We start from the raw sequence: 22,570 nt of genomic DNA, 5'->3' as shown, positions 1-22,570 counted from the left end.
TCTAGACTTTATATCACTAAACTACTCAGAGCATCATGGGAGTATTCACCATATACGCTCCCTTTCTTGCACAATAATTGTGTAAAAATCCCTTCTCCTTGTCTTCTTGAAGGAACAGTACCCAAACTGTTCTCGCTGTGATGCCAGTTGACAGCGCTGTCCACATAAAGCAATAAAAGTCAATTGGCTTCTGACCTGCCCATGCGCATAAGCAGCACCTTTGCGTGTTCCTGAATCAATATGGCCGCCGCATCACAGCAGAGCTACTCAGATTGGCTGGCCCTGTGTTGACCTTCCTGAGAACCCGAGCATGCATCAACTGGAAGGGTTAGGATTCTGTCAAATCCTGGTATACTCAGTCACCGGATACTTGAAAGAAACCGAGAAACTTCCTTTGGACAAGAATAAATATTCAGGAAAATTCAACCATGACTAAATGACCTTACAAATATTCATACTTCCTTTTGACTTGCTTTCTGAATATGTATTTTTTCTCTGGCTTTCAGACATTATCAATGTAACAATACCATCATCAGAATCAGAATGCTTTTATTGTCATTGCATTAAATACAACGAAATTGGAGCACTGGTCCAGTAACTTTGCGTTTTAAATTTTTGCTGCATCCATCTATCCATTTTCTAAACTGCTTATTCTCACTAGGGTCGTGCGGGTCTCAGTTGACTTCGGGCAGGAGGCGTGGTACACCCTGAATTGGTTGCCAGCTAATCGCAGATCTTTGCTACAATGGAAGACTATTATTTTGTAATTATTGTATTTAGCTTTGATAGGCCATACTGAGAATTTAGAATAGAGTCAAGAGTGAAGGAGCACACAGAGTGCTGCACGTCTTAAGCTTGGGTTGGAGGGTGTGTGCAAGGGGGCTGATGGTTGATCCCTTGCTCAAGGGGACCCCGATGATAATCAGTAAGCAGTCGAGCATCCTTCTGACATCTATCTTTTTCAGCTGGACTTGAACCGTAACCCTTCGGTTCCAACCCAAAGTCGTTCTAGATGAGCTTCTGCCGCCCAATATACTACGAAACAGTTCATATTCGAATACTGAACAAATAAGGAGACGTCTCCCAGACATTCAGCATTAATAAATGCACTTGATAACACTTTTAAGACAAATTTAACTATTTAGCAATGTAAATATGATGGCAATGTGAGGCTAAAACATTGTCACAGCCTCACATAATTATGCATGTTTGCAGTCTTCACTTTTACAGATTGTACCAACTGCAATGTTCACAGCATCTATCTCCGTAACTGTACATTACGTCAGTCTCATACATGTGTCGTGCATTCCCGTGCATGTGCTGGTGGTCAAATGATGCTAAAAGATTGCCTTGACTTATATTCTTGACAAATATATATGTATCTCACTCAGAGCCATGTTGCTTACCTTCCATTCTTAGATAAGGCAAACTGCACTCCTTCCCGTTGGAAAGGCATCAAGCGCTGCAGGAGCTTGTGAGGCAGGCCTGACATCTGCTGTGACCATCTTGTGTCACAGTGAGAGGGCTGTGGTGGGCCACTACCATCCGCTGTCATTATTACGTCCTCACCAGTAGCTTGGATCTGAATTTAAGATGTAAACAAAAATATTGAGCTGTAAACCAGTGCAACCTTACAGAATTAGAATGAAGACAATGCTACCCCAAAAGAAGGCACATGAAAGCAAAATGTGATTAAGAAACGGATGTACAGTGTAAGAATTTATTTTCTTATCATCTTGGGCTCATGGGACATAATGTTAATTAAATAATAACAACAATACAGCCAAACAAGCTAACGTATAACGGGACAGTTTAAAACGTTTATGTAAAAAGGCTCAACGTAGCTTAATGTTCGGAATGCTACTAGAGTTTTGAAAAGAATGAACAATAACAGCCAGAACGACCTCACAATCCCAATATGGTAAGAATTGTACTTCAATTTCCAAGATCAATACAGAAACCAATTTAATATTAGCAAATAAACAAATAACCTAAATAACACTACACTATCGCCGGGTCAAAACTTGCAAGCACAACTATGCAGCCAACTAGCATACAAATCATGTAGTTAGTACTCTGTCCCAAAACGAAACTTTGGCAGGCCAAATCCACGATAGCTTCTAATCATTGCCCTAAATAGTATTATTATTACTATTATTAAAATCGCATCGTGTACGTCATAGTTTTGTCAGTGTAACTAGGTAAGATCCCCGTCGTCATTTTTTCTTGCGTGTGTTCTCCATACCACATACGAAAGTAAAACGTAAACAACGAAAAATGTTTTGGGGAAAAAATAGCTTGAACTGCAACATGGGAGCGTATATCCCGGCAAAATATGAAGGTGCACTTGGTTTATATCCCCAACCGCCCTCAGCATCACGATAGCAAGTCAATCAACATTCTGTTACATGTGATTCACGATAGCCACGCGCACAAAAATACACACAATAATTAAACAATAACAGTAGGAATTGTTGACACGCATGAAAAGGAAATATTTCCAAGCGCAAATGACTGTATGTTGGAACACACTAACACCCGAGCGACGGCGAACCGTGATATATTTTCAACGCCCTCATATCGAGCGTGAGAAGCCGAGTGACTGACGCTCTCCAGCAGCTTGCTACTATCCGCTACCAAACCCCGTCCCTCACTACTTTTAATTTTAGGATACTATTGTGCTAACATTAGTGTCCAAAGACTAGGGTACGTCAACGGCTGCGCACCATTTGTTAAGCGAAGTGGTAAGGCAACATTCGATTTCCTCACACAAGTTGTAAGCTAGCTTGTTAGCCTTAAAAGAGCGAGGCGTGTCGCACTTTGTTAGCTAGCTGGGAGCTGTAAACAGCAGTCTCGCGAGTGTGTATGTGTGTGTGACAGCTCCCTGTGCCTGGCCGGCTCGGCCGGTGTTAGCAGCATTCAACACTGCGAGGTAATGTGCATTAGCTTTGCCCCGAATCGACGTCAATTCTAACATCATCGTGTCTTTTTTTGTTTTGTTTTTTTTGTTATAAATAAATATACTGACAACGAAACATGGCCCGAAAGCAAATATATGACAAGCTAAACAACAACTTCGCTACCTGGGCGTGCGGAATCAAGCAAGATGCACTTATTTCATTACATTGAAATAAGTAACTTTTCGGCCTGTTCTTTCTACAACTAAATTTGCATACCACACGTTGATTGTTGGTCTTGTGCGTTTCCCCGTTGTTTCAATGTTTCTTGAAAAGCGGTTGTCCAGTTGCATGTGCCACACGTGTTGATAGGAATGAAAAGCACAAAATTGCAACTATGGCACGCTTAATCATAAATATTCGGGAATAAAAAAAAATTTTTTAACTTGCGCCACTTAACTTAATTCTTAAAATCATAAAATGCAATGTTTTCTCTATACATTTAATTCTGCTGTGTTGTATGGCCATTTTGACTTGCACATTATTTTTTAATGTGATGCGTGTCACAGATGTAGTACTTTGCATAAATGCTTAATGTTGGGGCTTGTATAGGGGAGTAAAGGTTAAAGATGAGAGAAGTCTCCCTTTTAGTCGACAAAGTATCATATGCAAGAGAATGCTCATGTTGTTGACATTGTTTTGGCGAAACCATCTTGATTTTCTTGTCATTTACTATAATATTGTAAATAACTTGTCTAATCAGTGGCCCATACCCCACAGTGATTTTGATGCATCAACATGGGCAATTATTGCCTCTTGGTGGAAATTTACAGAGATTAAAGTTACAGCATGGATGGATTGACTCATGGATGACTGAGCATACGGATTCAGTGGTTATTTTCATGAAGCAAGCAGCATAGCCTGGTGGAACTGGATTGGGAGATACTTAGATTATCCCGCAGGAAATTTAAAAGTTAAAGTCTGTATCTATACGTTAATGAGTCTGCCCTCTTGAGATGTTCTGTGTGGATTTAATTTGTTGTTTAGTCAGCCATCTGAGGTAGAAAATAGTAAAATATGCATTGTCATAAATACGTGAATCATTGTGTGGTGATGGCCTAATTCAGTGTTACTTGCACAGATTAAGGATGGTTTTGGAGTTGATATTGTCCAATATTGAGGTTGAGGATATTGTACCTTTCTGTCAAAAAGATGTGGCTCAATGACTAAATAATTAATCACGTTCCAGGGAGAAATCTCCCTTTCCTATATTGTTTGGTCCAGCTGGCTATTAAATAATTCAACTACCAATTTATAAATTGTTACTGTTTAATCGGTGACCTTCTTCATAGGATAAGGGAAGCACAATAATACATTTGTCGGAGAATGGCTGCGAGGAAGGATTGGTTTTCACAGCCTGATGGTAGTTGCTAAGTGACAGTGGGAACTTCATCGCCCACTGTGTTTTCTTTAAAAAGTCTGAGAAATGGTCAGAAACGGTCACATAATGGCAGTGGAGACTTTGGATCTTGCGCAGGGCACGTTAGCGACTTCACCTAGTGATGAAAGTGTTTAGAGAGGATGTTTTAACCTTTTCCTGTCCTCCTTCTCAAAATAGATATTTTAATGAAATTACTACTCCTAGGCTAGGCATGTCACAGTCCCTAATTATTTTCCCAATTAGATGCTCCACAGTGATTAAAGGCACATATAGATGAAATAGAGGAGGTCAGTGATCTGTTCTCATTATATACAGGCAGAAAATTGTTTCCAGCAGATCCATTAAACTTGTAATTTGCTGCAAGTAGATTGCTTGCATACAAAATGTCTCCTTTCAGCCTGTGCGCTGGGCGGTATTTCAGGTTCTCTGAGTCAAGTAGGATTAACCATAGCCTCGTCGACTTGTGTGAGAAGCAGGGTGCCAGCTTTATTGGGACACTAGCCCAGTGAACAGCTCGGCCTCTCAGCAGCCAGCGCCTCCCTATCTACTCTCCACCTGGTGTTTGAGCACCTAGCAGGCCGCAGTCGTGTCGTTACTGACCGCTCTCCTCTTCTCGGCTTGCCAACCTCCTCCTCTCCTTCATTGCAGTTTTCTCTCTCTCTCTCTCTCTCTCTCTCACTGCCCTCCTTCAATCTTATTCTTCCTATTCCATGTCCCTGCATGCCCTTTCCTCCTTCTCTGCCTCCCCCGCCTCCATCCTAAAGCAGAGTAGCTAATGAAGAGACCCATTTAGGCGCTGACTTTGGTTCATAGAGCCCTCCGCAGCGCCAGTCGACCTCAGCTGCTGTGACTGGCTGTTTGGGCTCTGACATCACACGGGGACCAGCTGTTGATTTGGTGCTGTCTCCAAGGCTGGCTGGCTTGATGGGTTGTGGCAGGTAGACTTGTGCTTGCGCAGCATCCTCCCCTCCTTTTTTGTGACACCCACTCCCCTTCACCCACTTCTTTTAGACCCCCTTCTCCCCATCTCACACGCTCACTCTTTCGCACGAGTGTGCAGGAGGCAGCCAGCAACTGCTGGAGGAGCAAGCTGGGAAGCGACTCCAGCCTCTTCTCCAGCAAATAGTGCCTCCTGTACACAATGGAAACTAAAGAGCTGAGTTGCATTGGGGGTGGAGGGCAGGTAGGTCCTACAAGGTTCCTGTCTCTTAATATTGTCTTGCGCTTCTCTGATTGTTCATTATCAATGTGCTTCTTTTTACTTGTTGATTTTGTCTGTTGTTCTCTATTGTTAAATGAGAATACTTTAGGTTTGGTTACTTCAGTTGGAAATCAGACTCAGTCAAATTGAAAAGATATGTACAGTATTTATTTATTTATTTATTTGCTTTTGTGATCTCTGTGCTGTAGGTCGCTGCCTAAGTGTTTGATCTTTCCCTTGGGCTTGTTAAAGTGAGATTTGGTATGCTATATCAGGACCGTGTTGCTCTGCGAGCTCAGCCACTGCCGCCAGTCTCCTCAAGAGTTACCCATGCTTTGGTTTTCATGACAGCACAATTAACCAAGACGAGCCAGTAAGAGGTTTGACTCTTTCTTCTTTTTCAGCCTCTGTCCTTTTGCAGGTGCAAATTGACTTTTAATGACTACGGCAGACTTTTTAACTTCTGTTCTCGCGAGGCACCGTAGAGTAAAACTGCAAGACTTTCATGCGAGTTTTCTCAGTTTTATTGTCTCCTTTAATTACCTATATTGATATTTCCAAGAAGTTCTCCTCTGGGACTGGTAATGGATTACCTACATGCTCTGCTGCAAATGTAATTTTTTAACACTGCCTGCCTGCGCCTCTACTGCAGGGTCCTGTGCTCACATCATCGTATGCGACCTGGAGGCAGAGCACACCACGCAATTAGGGGCTCGTTTATGCTTTTTCAGTTAATTTAACCATCCGTTTGCTGGTAGTTCCTTAAGCTGACATGAGCTTTCGTTGCACTGAAATTAAGGGAAGCAGAGGATGAAAGTGCTATCATTTCATTGGCTTTACACTAATGGCTTTTCAGCTCCCCTGTCAATGCTTTCCTGGCTTTGCAATTAGAAGAAATAACTAGGAAATGGTAGATTAGTTACTCAGCTGAGCGAAACACAAAAATCTATTTCTTTGCTGTGCCATGAGTGTAAAGCTGCATTAGTATCCTAATTAGCTGTTTATTGGGTGTTTTATTTTATTAGCCAGGTTGTGTGTGCTGTGCCAAATACAAAGTGGCTTTTAGCATGGTGTGTGCAAGTCAACAATTAATTGTACTGCCACGATATATGGCTAATTGGCTGTATTTGATTTCTTTCTTAGCCAAAATGTCTATTTTGTGTGATATTTTTGCCAGTTTTGTCTCAGCTAAAAAATTAAGAGCTCTTAAGTTGACACCGACAGAGCTTTGTCTTTGTGTTGGTGCTTTTGTTTCACAATGCCTCGCTAGTAGTGGACAGTCAGAGCCGTTTGCTGATGTTCCTCCTGCTTTCGTTTTTTTAATGTTACAATTATCATTAACAAATGTATACTCCCCTCCCCAGTGAGGACTCGTCCATTTTTCGCTCAGTATTTAACTTGTCCTCACCCTCTCCCCGCATTTGAGCAGAGTTGAACTTCAGGATGGAATTGAGGGTCCTTTTCCTACACTCGAGGTGGTTTTAGCCCCGGCAATTGCCCTGACACATGGGGGCGTGAAAGGTCACAATTTGTGAGAGCCAGGTGTGTGTGTGTCAAAATTCGACTACATCCACCACCAATCTCTCGTACATGTCATCACTTGCAGCTGCTTGTGTCCCTCACAGAAATTTCTCATTAGCCTGCTCTCTACATAATTTTCCGCTAAGCGCCTGAAGTATGGTCTCCCCACCCCCCTTTAACAATACATTTTCTTTACAGGGGGAAAAAATGGCATGGTTGCATGATGAGGCCAGTCCAAAAAGATCAGAATGTCATTGGCTATTTATTCATTTAGATTTGATTGCAATCTGGCTGAAATTAACTATGAACCCCTATGTTGTTGTTTTTTTTTTTTTTTTTTTAATTAGTCTCTTATTGAAACTTGATTGATTTTGGCTCAAATTAATCTCTGCATTGTGTGAGGCTGCTATTATGGCAATTTTATGTGTCGTGAAGAGGCAAGGTGACAGTGAACGACACCGGAGGGAGCCACTTTAGGGTTGTTGTGCTCTATTGTGATTGTAATACCAGCGAACCACTCCCTGTCAGTGACGGCATGTTGCTCGAGCACGCACAAATGGATCAATTTCACAAATGAAATGCAATTTCAATGTAGCATGCAAGCTGTGGTATAGCAATCAAATAAAGCACCGTTTGATTTTGTCTCTGCCAGCCTGTGTACAAATAACATGAATGTCTCAATTTAAGGTTGTGAAGGTAACTGCCTACACTGCGGCTGAAATGTCCGCTCTCCTGAAGCGCCCGCAGCCTGGCAGAGCTGTATTGATGTAGCAGCTTTTACCTCACGTGTCATTTCTAGTTTTCAGTGATGACTGTGGTTGTGTAAATGAGTGTACCAAAGGGGCTTGTAGTAGTTTGCTGCCACTAGAGTATGAACATTTCCCATCAGATTACAGTGACCAAAATGATCATGCCTATCAGTCTTATTACGATTTGGAATATATCGAAATGTAAACAAAAAATACAAGCAAATGTGCACCGAAAGATTTTTATTTTGAATTTTAAAAAAAATGTACAATTGGTAACACAATGCACATAATGACATTAGAAATTGTAAGTGGCAGCAACTAAAATTAATTTTCAAGTGTACAGGACTCCAGAAATTCACAGCGATGAGAAAATATTTGACATGTTGCAGTGTCGACTGTCATTCTCTGCTTACATAGTAATTGTTTTTAATTAATTTTCCATCTTATGTAATGTAAAAATACTTCCACACCTCTGCCATAGGCGTCTTTAAAGGTGAAAACATTTTGCGGTCACCTGGGACATTTTTTAGTCGTTTCGTCGCATGGTAACATATATGTCTTGACATAGCCACCTTCTTCTCATAGGGTTTGCATCATCTTTGTTTGTTTGCTGTAATCGCACACACTGTATGAAGAACACAAAGAATGGTGCCACTACTCAGTGAAGCTAAACAGTCGGAATGATGATGAAACGATGATAAAAAATGTAAACGATTCTAATAACCGTTTGAAATTTTACCACTTGACTGATAAAGCGTAAACCATTTTATCCTTAGGTGCCACCCATCATCGCCTCACACAGCTGAAGGCTACGGCATCATGTGAAGGAAGATTATAGAGTTAGCAGGGATTCCACTTGACCTTTTGGGGCTCTGAAAGGGGGAGGGTGAAACAGAAGACCATGTTATGAACAGCAGCCAGCCCTTGGCACTAATGGGTGCCAGCCTTGGCACCACGCCACGCCCATTCAGTGCGTTGGAGATTAGAGAAAGTGAAAGATGTTGGGATGTGATGAGAAATGTGTAGCATCTAGTAATCTGTTTATCTGCCTCATTTGTCTCTCATTGGAAACTGAGTAGTTGCAGCCACTTAACAGAAGCATTAATGTCCCATTCTAGGACATACAGTAAGTGAATTAGAAATGTGCTATGTGGGGTGAAAAAAAAAAATAAAAAATACTTGTATAGTATTAGGACATTTTACTGTACAAGACACTTTTTCCTGCATTCTCAGTCTTTTGCTTTGGTTTTTAATCTTCTGCTTTTAGACACCTGCTTTTCTCAACTAGTCTCACCTTGTAGTTGAGCTCAAAAGGAGGCATGGCAGGCATTTTGATAAGCGTGTGCCACCAAATGGCAAAGGGTTTTTAGTGCAGAAATGCTCTTTCCTTGCTTCTTTCTGAATACCTAATGTTGCTGTTGCCTCAGCTGCATTCCCATCTCAGTGTTCATTCATTATTTATGATGCACAGGCACGAATGGGCCCAAAAATACACTTACCACACTGTTCACCACAAATGCTTAAAATTTGCTGACTCTTTTGCCACTGCTGCCACTCCTAACCCCTGGGAGAAAAAAACCAGAGCCACAGCGCTTAACCCCCGTGCCTATCTCTATGGCAGGTCAGAAGGGGTCATGAGGGTGTCAGGGCCCCTGGTTGCCATATAGAGCGGCTGAAGCAGGCATGGAAAGGAAGTCTCAGAAAGGATCGATAGGCCTTGTTGACTTCCCCAACCACCTCATCCTTTGCCACGACCTTCATCACTGGCTACGCACAAAGTATGTCTTCTGGTTGGTTTGCATCTAATAAGATTAGTCAGAGAATAAGTATTGACTAAATAATAATTTGGATATTTTTTCTTTTACATATTACACATAACATACATCTTTCATATTACTTTAATTCCTATAAACCAGTGGATGAGAAACATTGCAATAATATGAAGAAACAACATAGTACAAAAACTGCTCATTGTCATATAATGAGAAAGTAATTTCTATCACTCTCTAACTGTGGATTAAGTACATGTGCAAATAGCAGCCATTGAAAACAGTACATCAGCTACAGTTGTATTTCTATATTAATGGTTCCATCATTTTCTTGAAGCGCATAAATGTCAATTTTTCTTTTCAGCTTCACATACAGGGTAACAAATTTGCCTCAGATAAAATTCCTGATTATTTTTTTTTTTCTTTTTCCTTTTTTTAAACCCTAATGAAACACTAAGGGTGATGTGATGATCCATGAGAGAAAGTGGGCACACTGCAATTATCCTCACTGTAGGAAACGAGGCATCAAAGTTTGAAAACCAAAAAGCCTGACACTCGCGTCCCAAGGCAAAAATGTGTCTGGTGGAATGAATGATGCTGAGAGGGACAGAATACTGATTTACTGGCTCTCGAAAATATCTGGCCAGTAATGCAAATCTTTGAACAGGGCAACTCAGGAGATTTCACCCATCAAAATGTCAGTAAAAGACACTAAATATTCAAAGGAATGTGCAACACTCTGGAGTATTAAGCTGTTTTCTCTCAGAATGTAAAAATAATGTAAAGCAGCAGCAAGCGTTGCTTTTTTTCAAACAACTGACAGGTCATTGGAAGTCAACAACAAACTCTGCAGCTGCCAGCTGTGTTTTCGCATCCCTCTCAGTCCAGTACATTTGCTCTGCAGAAGAGCACTGTAGAACGGTGGGCTAGAAATCAATTACTTTGACATGGACGAACTGACTGTCACTTTTTTTTTTGCGCTTTTAGCTTAAACAGTTAGTTACATGCTTAGCCGCAAATAACTGATCACTCACCTGATTGGTTGAGCTTCCACAATGCCGCACCCTGCACCTTCCCTAACAATGTTTGCCTTCTCTTTTCATTTAAGCTATTTTGGACTTTCAGGATCTACCCTACATGTGCCTTTTCCCAAAGGAAGAGACTGTCGCTTACAGTTTGCATCTTTTCTTCATTCATTTATTTCAGGTGTCTTTGCCAACATTGCCAGTGAGACTTTGTCATGAGAATGTCTGATAAAGTCGACTTTGAAACAACGAAGGGTTCCGAGGCTGCCAACGCCATGGCGTATCCAAAAGATAATGCCACCCAGTCTGAAGTTTCTAATGAGGGCGGCAAAGAAAACTCTAGGAAGATCACTACAATAGAAGACAAGGTAAATGAGACCATTGAGAGTAGTAGTCGTTTTTCACTAACATAACACTCTTACTATTTCTGCATGGTCTTAATAACGGTAAATGATGGGTGTCCTCAAGCCTTGTCTGAAGGCTAAATTGGTAAGTTTGTGATCGGTGAGCGGCATAACAAATTGAGAGGGCTGAGTGCATTTCATAAGTAAAAAATGTTTCACGTAACTCCATATAAATTCAGTAACAGCCTCAAACACAAACTGCTTAGGGGATATGCTGTCACCTGCGCCATTCAGGTCATTCTTCCAACTTGGTGGTTCAGGTCATAAAATGTCATAAGTGCCAACTGGAATATTAACACAGGACTTGGCTCTACATTGTGCTAACCACAGTGAATGTCCACTAAGGAAGTAGGTTGTGAATTGGGTGTGGGAATCTTGCTAACTTCTGATTAGCTGAGGGCTATGATTTGATTGTTAAAAATTAGCGATTCAGTTTGAGTTTCTGTACATTTCTTCTTTTCTTCCACTGTGACTACTCAAAACTTTAAAACAGTGTTTGTAATGACCAATATTTTTCTGATTTAAATACATTAGATACATTAACTTCCACTTAAAAAAATGGACAGATACATAAATTAGAATGTTTCTCATCATTTTCAAAATGTAATTGGCTCTTATCCTTTTCACACATCACTCACATCAATAATGAAATGATTCAATCGCATGCATCCATGTGCATGTTGCAGAAAGCTGAGGTCCTTGCTCTGTGGTGTGACATCACAGACTTTGTTACGTAGTCTCACCTTCCTCAGACCCACTGACAGAACAAACTTGAGATAAATGTCATATATTTCCGGTGAGTTTGGATTTTGCATCACGATTTAGTTGACTGACTTAAATATGTCTTCATTGTGCTTGTGAAAGGAGCTACAAAGAGAAGATGTAAGCACCTCTGGCTGTGTGCCAAGACACAAGTTAGTGACTTATGTGACATGAGTTTTTATTGTCCAAATTTAATTAGACTATACACCGATCTGATCGGTCTGCTTGGTATCGGCCGATAATTAGCATTTTATGCTGATCGGCCTTACTGTCAAAATTCGCCGATTGATCGGCTCTGCAAAAGACATTTACTCCACGTCGCCGTCGTGTACAGTATATTCGAATCCAAAAGTTCGTTTATTTTTAGCCTTGTCGTGTCTTTTGACGTAGTACTGTAACTATCTGACTACCAATATTTTTATTTTTTTTATTTTTATTTTTTTATTTTTTTTTTTTTATTTTTTTTTTTTTTTAATAAAACATGTCGGTGTAAAACATGTAAAATCTTGTATTCCGATACCACCGCATCCCGTCTTTTACGATCACTGGGCTTTATCTTGTCAACTCAAATGTGACCGGATACACTCGTTACCATGGCGACGACAACAATAATGGATCGTGCCGTGTGTTTGTAAGAACAAAATGGGGAAAAAAGTGTGTTTGGTAGTCACCGGTGCTTGGGACAGGAGAGGACTTTCATTCAAGGATTGCTTGAGGTATGTTCACGTATTTTTAATACGATACGGCTTGCAAGCAGGTAACAAAACGTTATGTAGCCGAGCAAGCTAGTGCTAGCACTAACGGTTGTAAGTGAACATGCAGGCGTTCTGTCGAATCATGCTCTAAAGTTTTGGTGTGTGTGTGTGAAGTAAGTTAATTACAATAAAGTAATTTAATTACAGTAAGTTAGCACCCATTATTTCTGTCATGTTGTAATGTTGGTTTGACCTGACTGATTAGAATACATGATATGACTAGAGCAGTGATTTCCAACCTTTATGGAGCCAAGGCACATATTTTACAATTGAAAAATCTCACGGCAACACCAACAAATAAAAATGGCACAAAAAGTGGATACATGAATTACTTTATGTACTTCCTGCCATCTAATAGAAGACCATTCATTTGTTCTGTCTGTCACTATGCCTCACTGGCATAAAAAGATGAACAAGGATACATTATTTATTGTAAATATGTTTTTGGGAGCAATTAAGTACACAAGTATATACAGTAAATGAACAAGTCATTTAAAGAGACACATTGCTCCATCTTGTGATCGGATCGGTTATCGTTTTTTTAAACTCTGTGATCAGCCCCAAAAATCCTTATCGTGTAAAGCCTAAATTTAATAAGTGAGAGTTATTCACTCAGATTGCTTATGTTAGTGCAGTGGTTTTTATCCTTATCCACTTTGTTGTAATATGTCCCTTTATTCATGTATTGAAAAGTATTTTGCAGATCCAACAGTGGCAGATAATTCACTCCCCTTTTCAGTACAAAAATCATTGTCAGAGGAGGCCGACATGCTCTCTAAAAAAATAATGATCAGTTAAGATTCAAAGCCATTTACTTTTCACAAACAAATCTTCTACATTTGACTGTGCATTTCAAGCGCAGACCTCTCCCTAATTTACATCAGTACCAAATTGTTCACCTTCATAGATACCATCATAGATATTCATTTCCATCCATTTGTCGTTCACAAGGTTTAGTGAAATCTTGACCCATGCTATCTTGGTAAACGGCAAACACAAATGAAAATGTGAATTCCTTGGTGGAGGTAAAAATGCTAAAGACAACATGACATGGTAGATGATAGAACGACATCGTGTGTCTGTCCTTTGAGGTTCCTACAGAGTGTGAAACTACCTCCTGATGTTTTATGTGACCTATTCAATATAGGAGGCATCCAGCCCACTCTCATTATACTCCTCCTGAAATTAGTGCTGGGCAATATGGCCTAAATTTGATATCACATTTCTTTTTCCCCCCTAATGTCGATATTCGACATGACTCGATTTATTGTATTGAAGTTTATAAATGTATAAAACCGGACCAAACCAAATTGATTTACATTATAAAGCAGGTTTATTTAACAATTCTAAACCTCACAAAAAAATTAATTACTTTTCTTTGCAGGGAGGCCTATTTCAAAAAAATTATGATCTCAAAATTAGTAATGCAGGGAAATGAAAATTCTTGACTAAAACCCCAAAAACAAAAATGAGAAATCCAAGGCCGAAAGGCAAAACACCAGGAAAAAAAGATTGTGCCAGTTATTAATAAATTGCAATTATGCTAACCTATAGAAATTCCAGCCATCCATTTTCCATACTGCTTATCCTCACTAGGGTCACAGGTGTGCTGGAGCCTATTCCAGCTGACTCTGGGCAAGAGACAGGGTACACCCTGAACTGGTCGCCGGCCAATTGCAGGGCACATATAGACAAACAGTCATTCACACTCACATTCACACCTACGGGCTATGTAGAGTCTTCAGTTACCCTACCATGCATGTTTTTGGAATGTGGGAGGAAACTGGAGTACCCGGAGAAAACCCACGCAGGCACATGGAGAACATGCAAACTCCACACAGGCGAAGCTGGATTTGAACCCAGGTCCTCAGAACTGTGACACAGATGTGCTTGCCATTCGCCCACCGTGCTCCACTTCCAGAACAATTTGTCTAAATTCCCATATTTTGTAAATTATGTCATTAACGCAGAACAGTTATTGTAGTGTATTATATAATGGGGTGAAAATCATTCTGCATACTCTTCAATTGCACGACATAATCATTACTCTATAATTCTAATCGTTAATAAATTCTGGCTTCAATATTTATTTTAATTTATTTCTTAGGGTTTGCCTCTGTGTTGCTAATTAAGTCATTCTCTGCAAGGGCAGGTGAAATGCTGGAAGTGTTAATTGTGTGCAAAATGGGATGTGGAAAAAAACTAGGTAGGGGCGATTGTCGCATGATCGAGGAGTGGATGCGTATATGTGCATGTGAGAGAGCAAGAGAGACTGAAAAGCATGCAAACTGAGAAGGAGCGCAAGCTGTGTGACTTTGCCACCATCTGCCTTTAGCTCTGCAGCTCCATTCTCTGCTGGTGGCCAGCCTACTTTTGCTGACTTCAGCCCTTTCCCTCTTCCCCATTTCCATTCCTTCATCTCCTGCTGGCATTGTTCATTCCCCACCGGCCTCATGCCGCTCAATTAGCTGGTGTAGCGGTGTGCTCGCAGTCCCAGCCCTCTTCCGCCTTCCCCATCGCCCCTCCCTTTCCATATTACCTGATATAGAAAGGGGTGCTGTAGGTCACAAGCAGTGTCCCATTTCAATATTTCATGCAACTTTAGGCCCTCGAGCTCAATGAGAGAGAGGGGGGTTGTCCTCTTGATATTTAGAGGACAGATGGGAAGGACAGAGATTCATGTTGGGATTAGCAGGCACAATAAAGGTTTCTGCTACAGTTTATACTGGAAAAGCTCATGCTCGCTCACCTACTACCATCCCACCTCGTCTCCTCGGTGAATACGACGATGAGACTTTCTAACATGCGTTAGTGCCTTGCACCGGTGCTTTAAACATAGAGGCACTGAACCTTAACTCCCACTGTCGGATGCCTTGTCTCCCTCTAACTCTGGAGTCTGAGTCACATGATGGTAAAATGGAGTTCAAAGCGAAGTGTAGCACTGACCCAAGTTGCTTACGGCCTGTCTGGCTTTTTTCTCTGTGTTTTGTGTGTTTGAGGCAGTGGCGCTTTACAGCTACTCCTAATTGTCTGTCTGATGACAACTGTTTGTCACATAAGATGAGTTAAACACATTATAAAAGGCTTCCGTACCAGAAATGTAACTCCGGCTTTTCACAGCCATCACATTGTTGTATGCGTCTGTTCATTTTTTCTAAATGACTTCGTCTCACTCTGAATGAGGTGAGTGAACACTAATTTCATTGTTAAAAATTCATAATTGCCATGAAATGGACTGAGAAAGTGTCGTTATTGTATTTTATTTAATTAATTAACCAGATGAGAGCAGTGCTCTTAAATTTCGGATATGTGAGCTTATGTTTTCCTTGTTTTGCAGATGTATTGTGGAGTTATTTATTTCAGTTAACGTGCTCTTGTGCTGCACACACAAGAACAAAATATTGGCATGTCATATTTAATTCAAAATCTCTCCTTTTTTAAAGGCAACAGTCTTTACTTTCAAAGTTCAATAGTTTGTTTGATTTTTACTTCCTGTGTACTTTTCTCCACATACCTCCATCCAACCAAATACCTCCTCTCATGTCCAACCTGTGAAATACTTGAAGGTACGGGCCACTTGATTCGCATGTTTTGAAATGAAGCATGTGAATTGTTTGCTTGAAATACATTTGAAGCTGTACTTTACTGTGTTGACTGTCAGGAATACTGTCAAATCTCATCTTTGCAATTAGTGTTGAGAGGCCTCACTATGCAGACCGTGTAGGCTGTGGTGGTTTGCTTGCTGTTAGACTTCTCCAGAGACTGTTAAAGGAAGAATTAGTCTATGGGATGATCGCTTCAGTTTTGATCAAATTATCTGGTAAATTTCTGAAGCAAAACAATTCTGTCACTTACTCCCCCGGCCCCTTTGTGAGAGAAGGAAAAACCCGCAGTCACTCGAAAGACAGACATGTTTTGCTGGCAACCTGTTGTGATTTTGTTCCGCTAGCTTGTAGGTGTCACTGGCTGTTATTTTTGTATGTATGGTTTTAACTGTCTGCTCCTGCACCCTCCTCGACAGCCTAAAACGAGGCTAAAGCTTGTTCGGAGCCTGGCAATATGTGAGGAGTCCTTCCCTTGTCCAAATCTTGAGCCTTCAGCTGGACCTCAGGTAATAACTCCCTGAGCGTATTCTATTCCGTCTTCGAATCCATCTGTCATCCCATCAGCTGGCCCAAGTCACACATGGAATAGCTCTGTTGGAAGTGCTGACCGGGGATCAATTCTTTATTTCAGCTCATTAAAATTGAGATGACGGACCTCCAGCGATCTATTAGCACCCTTCTTCTGACAGCTGTGATTGAATACCTGGCCAGTACAGCGTGGTGAAAACATCACATCATCAAAACACAAATAGCAAGCGAGACGTTAATTTGTTAATTCATCTATTTTACTGCATCCAGGCAAAGACTCCCCCGCCCCCTCCCCCACCATCTGATCAAACTTGAACTCCATTAAATGCCACTCTGCCCTGCTAATGATATATTTATGTGCCCACGCCACATTCCACACACACACACACACACGTATTCGTCCTGCGATTTAGCCAGTCAGCACCGTGCCCCATAACCAGAGGGCAATGTTATTCCCAGTACGCTCTCTCATCGCCTGCACTCCCATGGCGTCTTGTATTGCCCCCATCAATCATGTTGAGGAAATTGCAATTTCCGCACATCAGCTACCGAGTGCTATGTAGTGCCCTAATTGAATACTCCTGATATTTCCCTCGCCACAGTTATTGGTGGAGGTGCCTGAGCACGGCTGTTTTCGGCAAGCTACCCTGGAGGGGGGGAGTGCTAGTGCAATAGGGAGTGAAGCAAAATATTAGGCGTAGCTGTAAGATTGCAGTCTCATTCGAACCTCTGTTTCTTTGTCAAAGCCATGAGAAAAATCTGGACACATGGCATCATTGTAATGACGCATCAAGACTAATCAAGTCCAATATAGAAATTCACATTTTTAAAGCAAAAGTTGTTAGTTTGGAGGAAATGTTTTACATGATTCAAAATCAGAAATACCTTGGTTTGGCATATGCTGTCATGTTGTGGACCCTTGCATCATTGGAAAATTTTACACATGCGTTGAACAGAATTATAGTACTTACTGTACTTGGGTAATTTTAAAAACCTCTACCAATTAGGTGATTTATTATTCCAGTTTGCGGGTTTGGCAGGATTGTGCTAAAACTGCTTAACTGATTTTGTGGCGAGATGAGCCAAGGAAGAACCTTTATAAAGCTTGGTGCAAATCCATATAAGGAATCTTGATGACACCATTTCTGCACATACCGAATGAGTTTATCTATAATATCAAGGTATACAAATTGGTGCTGAGCCGAATTAGAATTGGTGCAGGTCTTAGTGCCACTATGTGTGATTCTTGTCATGCCTGAATGTGGTAAATCCTGAGTTAAATTGGCATATTAATTTAACTTTAAAGCACTGTAAGCTGAGTAACACCCGTGTAGCAAAATGTTTTTTTTTGCACCCAAACATTGTGAAACTAGCTCATGATGATTAAATTTACCATTGTCGCTACTAGACATCACTGTCACTCCCTCACTGTCAAACTAAGTGCTAACAAAAGGCTGTATAGATCCATAGGCTGTCCAAATCTGAAGAACATCTGCCCTTACGTTGTTTGTCTGGCGGTCAATTCAAATCAATGGCTGAGAGTCAAGGGCCTTTGAATACACGCTGTACTTTTTGTATTAGACTGACAGCATGTTCGTTACACATTCAGAAGACTATAATTTTCCTGCTGTTTTCCCTTTCATCTTGAAGTAAATGGGTGTCAGAAAACAAATGAGACAATTCACAACAGCTGTACGTCAACCAGGCGGCTTCCCTGTGATACAGAGGGTGGCATTAAGCAGCGACCGCACTGATTCTTGCCAGAATTTTATTTTATTATTATTGTTACTTTGACAAGGACACACAAGCACATGCTGTCTCAAGTGGCACTCAAATCTTGACTTGTCGTCACTTTCTCATAATTCCAATCGGGCAATTTGTTCGTAGCAGCTTTCATTCGTGCATTACATTTTACAATTATTTACACCACCTTAAATTGAAACATTCAAGGCAACATTGCACCTTCAGTGTGAGGGATCAATCACATAACCTTTTTATTTAGTTTTTTGACTGCTCCCCACCCCTTGGCCACCTCTCACATTTTAAAACTCAGTGTCATATAAATTGTTGGTGCACTGGTAAGATTTTCAGTACATGTAGAATTGCCTGAAAAGCAAATCAAATTCTGCTGTTACTCGATGGGTCTGTGGTGAAGCACTTGCTTGGGTTAACCAAGGCTGCTTTTTATTCAATCTCACAAAGAAAAGGAAAAAAAAATACCCACTGCAGGCTTGCAGTCAGATTGCAGCAGTTGGTGTTAGAACATTTACAGCGAGAGGAATTACTGCTAACTCTGCCTACCGTTGAATTTTACGTAATGAAATATGCTGTGTTGTTTAATTTGGAGATGGAATTCATGTATTATTCAGAGGGTTTAATAAAAACAAGCTAATCTGGATGATTAATTGCTATCATGATTTCAAATTCATGGATGTAGATGCATCATTACCATCAAGGAAACAGGTTTGGGTCATAAACCATGAGGCTATTTTAAGTTTCTTGAACATTTGCCTGTTTTGCACATGATACTCTTGAATTAACCTTGAACTTCTGGTAAGATTACAGAATAACTGAAAGATTAATTTACCTTTTCAAAATTATTATTATTATTTGACCTTGACCCTCCTCCCAATATGTCAACAGCAAGTTCTACCAGGCTTGTGTGCGTGTGTCTTGGAGATTCAATGACTAAATCAAGACCATGTTAATGTAGAATGTCAGAGTTTGAATCCATACCTCCCTCATTCATTGTTTTTGCTCACTTTAAGGATGAAGTCCTCCTTCGAATGTTAGAAAAGGATGACAGAGCTAAACAAAATCAGGCTCAGAAAGACGTCATCTGCGACAAGGTGAACAAAGCAGAAAAAATGCAGAGAAAAATGGTCTCCAGAGGTGAGCATATATAAAAAGCCTCCACTGAAGGGTTTGCTTGGGTTAGATTTCTCACTACCGATTCACAACTAACACACCCTTCATAATTTCTTGTTTTGTGTATGGGTGGATTTTTATTCAGGCTAAAGTATTCTCTCGTTTGTCCAAAAGTGCTTCTCCATTTTCAATTATATCTTGCAATTGGCAGATAATTAGTGTGATCCAGTTAATTATACAGATTCCCACAGGCCGTAGTTGCCACCCTTTGGAGGAGGAATACCACTGATGAGGCAAGACTAATTATAAGTCCTAGATGATTTCTTGGTCTCCGCTACCCTATTGTTTGCTGAGTGAGAATGTTTTCTTTTTTTTTTAATCAGTGCTGATATCGTCTCATAATCAAAATTTAATTTAAAGGAAATTAAATGGAAAACAATATCATTCCCCTGTTTTTTTTGTTTTGTTTTTAAATTCAAGATTTTGGGCTTTTGCGAAAGTTCTCACAATCGTTGTGACCTGATTTGTCTTTTATTAGATTCCAGTCAAGACTACACTGATTCAACAGGCATTGATCTTCATCAGTTTTTAGTGAACACGTTGAAGAGCAACCCCAGGTAAGTGTGCTTCACCTACTTGATGAAAATTTGACAGTGATAATGAATCAATGGCACTTTTGGAGCAGGCAAACTAAATTTCTGAGACTTTTTTCTCAGAGGTAAAAATTCTCAAATACTTTGTATTATTTTCTTAGGGACAGAATTATGCTGCTGAAGCTTGAACAAGACATCTTGGACTTCATCAACAATATTGAGTAAGTTCTGTTCCTGCTTTAATTAAATTTGTGTTTGATACCGATTTAAATACAGGGTTAGCATTTGAGTAGTACAACACAGAAGGATATTTTCACTTTCTGATCCTTGCTGTGCTTCATTCCACATTATCAGGAGCAGCAGCATGTTTTTAGTGTACAGCTATTTCGCGGTTCACCTATTGCGGATTCAGTGTATTGCGGGTTTTCTTTTTATATTTATATCGCACATAATCCACTATATCGCGGGATTTTGAGTGTAGGCTATATATTTCTTTGGGGGGGGTGTGCGGGGTCATATTTGATCTAAATTGCAGAAATGAGCTCTTGCCCACATATGACCCACTCCCTTCTGCATCCTTTTAGAAGTCAAAAAAGAACGTTTCCGCCTATGACGTCCTATCACAGGATGTTGTTACACCGTGTGGCTGCCTACTTCGGCATGGACCACAATGTGGACCTCACTGGAAAGTCAGTTGTGATCAACAAAACTACCAACACAAGAATGTGAGCATCTTCTCACAGATTGTCACAAATGTGCAGGGCTTTTTTGCCCTCATGTTGATTAACATATGTTGCTGTCAGCATCTGCCTGAAATGAAGCACGCCTCCTGAACTGTTTAAAATTCCCTACGACAGCCCCGATCAGAAATTTTCCGAGCACATCAAGGATGACAGAGCAGACGATTTCCAGAAACGCTACATTCTTAAACGAGACAACTCCAGCTTTGATCGCGACGACAGCACCGTAGGTGTCTCCACCCTGCCGCCGCCGCCACCAAGCTGTCACTTTCATTTCTGACATGTGGGTACGAGTGGGACAATCTGGCATCGCTGGTACAGCTACTAAAAACTGTTTGTGTGTGTGGTTGTGGGTGTGCGTATGTGCGTGTGCTGTGTCCTTGCCAGATTCGGATGCGTTTGAAAGCAGACAAGAAAAGCAAATCGATGGAGGAGAGGGAGGAGGAGTACCAGAGAGCCAGAGAGAGGATATTCGCACATGATGTGAGCTCTCCTTGTGTGGGCGGGATGGGGGAGGGTGCCATGCTGCACAAATCTGTTATCTATTGTGCAAATTCAGACCATTTTTACCACAATTACACTGCTAGATTAAGTATTTATAGACGTGAAATCTGCGATAACAGAGTTGATTAGATGTTTGTTAAAGACTTGAACCAATGACTCTATATTTATAAATATTACATTTATTATGACATTAACAAGCTGGTTTATGCTATTGGGTAAATTACAGTATTTTTTTATTGCACTGACACATACTTGAAATCATCTCATTTTTTACTCACAGGGAGATCACTTCATGCTGGATCAAAGGTAAGTTGTAATATAGACATAATCATCGTGACCTTTGTCTTTGAATACAGTCTCAACAGAACCACAGAACTTTTTTGTGACCTTCAAATTACAAACTTGAATGTATTTTGTTGAGATTTTATGTGGTAGACCAGCACAAAGCAGCACATAATTGTGAAGTGGACCAAAAGTGGTATATTGTTTTTAGAATTTGTGCATTTGTACCCCTGTACTCTGAAACACCCTCAACTTTAGGGGTGTCTACAACTAAGGGCCTAAATTACAATCTAGTATAATAAAGTGCCTTCAGAAGTCACCTACAGTGCCGTAAAAAAGTATTGGCCCCCTTCTCAAATTCTTATATTTTTGCATAGTTTCCCCACTTTAAGATTGTCAAACAAATGTAAATATCAGAAAAATATAACCCAAGTGCACATAAAAATTTTGTTTTTAAATGATTTCATTTATTAAGGAAAAAAACAACTATTCAGAGTTACCTTGGCCCTGTATGGAAAAAGTAATGGCCCCCTAAACCTAATAAAAGGTTGGGACATCCTCAGCAGCAACAACTGAAATCAAACATTTTCTATAACTGACTCATTGTCTTTCACATCTCTGATATTTTGGCCCACTTTTCCTTGTTGTTTGAATTCAGCAAAAAAATAGGCCTTTTCGAGCATGACTGGCCTTTTTAAGGTCATGCCAGTGCAATTCAATCAGATTCAAGTCTGGACTTTGACTAGACCCCGCCAAAACCTTAATTTTGTTCATTTTAAGACATTCAAAAGTTGACTTGCTCGTCTGTTTTGGATCGTTATCCGGCTGTCGAACCCAAGTCCGCTTGAGCTTGAGGTCACAAACTGATTGATGAACATTCTCCTTCAGATTTGACTCGAGACTGGGAAGGAGAGAAATTTTAACAC

At 40.5% G+C, this 22,570-nt stretch overlaps 2 protein-coding genes across 33 annotated transcripts in view; one reads left to right on the top strand and one right to left on the bottom strand.

Annotated features, from left to right (window-relative positions):
- The window catches only part of zranb3 (zinc finger, RAN-binding domain containing 3), a 145,855-nt gene extending 142,591 nt beyond the window's left edge, over positions 1 to 3,264 (bottom strand). For 3 of the 11 annotated variants that reach the window (XM_061797147.1, XM_061797149.1, XM_061797125.1), the window contains exons 1-2: positions 2,727 to 2,858; positions 1,407 to 1,582 (exon numbers count right to left, since the gene is read on the bottom strand). In XM_061797147.1, coding sequence (XP_061653131.1) covers positions 1,407 to 1,413 — 7 coding nt within the window. In that variant the 5' untranslated portion in view covers positions 1,414 to 1,582; positions 2,727 to 2,858. Of the gene's footprint in view, positions 1 to 1,406; positions 2,540 to 2,726; positions 2,859 to 3,176 lie in introns of those variants that run through there. The other 8 variants (XM_061797109.1, XM_061797148.1, XM_061797154.1 and 5 more) reach the window with 6 other exon arrangements.
- LOC133488813 (R3H domain-containing protein 1-like) overlaps positions 2,574 to 22,570 on the top strand; it is a 59,498-nt gene continuing 39,501 nt past the window's right edge. For 5 of the 22 annotated variants that reach the window (XR_009791764.1, XR_009791763.1, XR_009791766.1 and 2 more), the window contains exons 1-12: positions 5,073 to 5,521; positions 5,749 to 5,919; positions 9,431 to 9,587; positions 10,785 to 10,971; positions 16,546 to 16,635; positions 19,426 to 19,549; positions 20,064 to 20,142; positions 20,280 to 20,339; positions 20,703 to 20,843; positions 20,976 to 21,084; positions 21,246 to 21,341; positions 21,643 to 21,668. Coding sequence is in view for 19 of the 22 variants with exons in the window: in XM_061797319.1 (XP_061653303.1) it covers positions 10,819 to 10,971; positions 16,546 to 16,635; positions 19,426 to 19,549; positions 20,064 to 20,142; positions 20,280 to 20,339; positions 20,703 to 20,843; positions 20,976 to 21,084; positions 21,246 to 21,341; positions 21,643 to 21,668 (878 nt within the window). In the remaining 3 variants the exon portion in view is untranslated. Of the gene's footprint in view, positions 2,745 to 2,802; positions 2,933 to 5,072; positions 5,522 to 5,748; positions 5,920 to 9,430; positions 9,588 to 10,784; positions 10,972 to 16,545; positions 16,636 to 19,425; positions 19,550 to 20,063; positions 20,143 to 20,279; positions 20,340 to 20,702; positions 20,844 to 20,975; positions 21,085 to 21,245; positions 21,342 to 21,642; positions 21,669 to 22,570 lie in introns of those variants that run through there. The other 17 variants (XM_061797344.1, XM_061797195.1, XM_061797185.1 and 14 more) reach the window with 17 other exon arrangements.

The sequence above is a fragment of the Phyllopteryx taeniolatus genome, chromosome 1, assembly GCF_024500385.1.
Source record: "Phyllopteryx taeniolatus isolate TA_2022b chromosome 1, UOR_Ptae_1.2, whole genome shotgun sequence".
Lineage (NCBI taxonomy): Eukaryota > Metazoa > Chordata > Actinopteri > Syngnathiformes > Syngnathidae > Phyllopteryx > Phyllopteryx taeniolatus.
This window is presented reverse-complemented; position numbering and strand designations above follow the sequence as displayed.